Genomic DNA, 778 nt, shown 5'->3' with positions numbered 1-778 from the left:
CCAGGTACCTGCGAACCTCAACGCGTCCCGTCTCACGGCCCCCAATTACCTTGCGCGGTATGCCAAAATCCACGGATATTGTCTACTCACTTGCTTTTTTTGCTTCTTCTCGCCACCCCCTTGCCCTTTTTCTTTTCTTCCTTCCTTCCTTCCTTCCTTCCTTCCTTCCTCCCTCCTTCCCTCGCTCCCTCCCCCTCTCCCTCCCCAGATGCCCCTGGCCTGCTACAACCTCTCCATTCCCTTCTGTGAAAGCATGAAGTTTATCGAAAACCCCGACAATCTGGAAAGTTTCCAGTTCGTGATGGCCGCTGGAAACGTCCCATTCTACGCGAGCGACCTTCGGAACACGGAGGGCTGGTTGAAAAAGGTGAGGGGAGAAAGGGGCTTGTTCAGGAGGAAGCTGCCTGCTGCTGGTTATGTTGCAGGCATGATGCATGAACATGAGCAATGACAGAAAAATATGCGTCAACCCACCTTTTCCCAGGAAAACTTTTTCTTCGGAGCCCGGAAATTCCGAGATATTCCCGAGGGGACCATGGCCTGCCACATTTGTTCCTATGCCTGCTGGACTTCGGAGGCGACCGGAGATTCGGACACCCGCTGTTACTTCCCGGGGCAAGGTGTGCAAGAAGCAGGGGAGCTCTGCTCGGTCGATTTCATGGATTCCATGACCGCACGCTTTCCCAACTTGGAGGGCTCTCCAGTGGAGGGTGACTTGGTGCATGCAGGGGCTGTGGCCGGACGGGGGGGAGGCATGGGGGAGTCGCCGTCGATGTGG

The 778-nt window shown here is 55.9% G+C and overlaps 1 protein-coding gene across 1 annotated transcript; it reads left to right on the top strand.

Annotated features, from left to right (window-relative positions):
* Window positions 1–208: 208 nt before the first annotated feature.
* NGA_0436400 (uncharacterized protein) lies at window positions 209–709 on the top strand (the record flags this gene model as incomplete). Its single annotated transcript, XM_005853888.1, has 2 exons — window positions 209–367; window positions 485–709. Coding segments are annotated over 2 exons (384 nt in total), but the record flags the coding sequence as incomplete, so codon positions are not given.
* Window positions 710–778: the final 69 nt, after the last annotated feature.

This window comes from Nannochloropsis gaditana (assembly GCF_000240725.1).
Source record: "Nannochloropsis gaditana CCMP526 unplaced genomic scaffold scaffold693, whole genome shotgun sequence".
In the NCBI taxonomy this organism is placed as follows: Eukaryota; class Eustigmatophyceae; order Eustigmatales; family Monodopsidaceae; genus Microchloropsis; species Microchloropsis gaditana.
The sequence above is the reverse complement of the archived record's forward strand: the minus strand, read 5'-3'. Positions and strand labels throughout refer to the sequence as shown.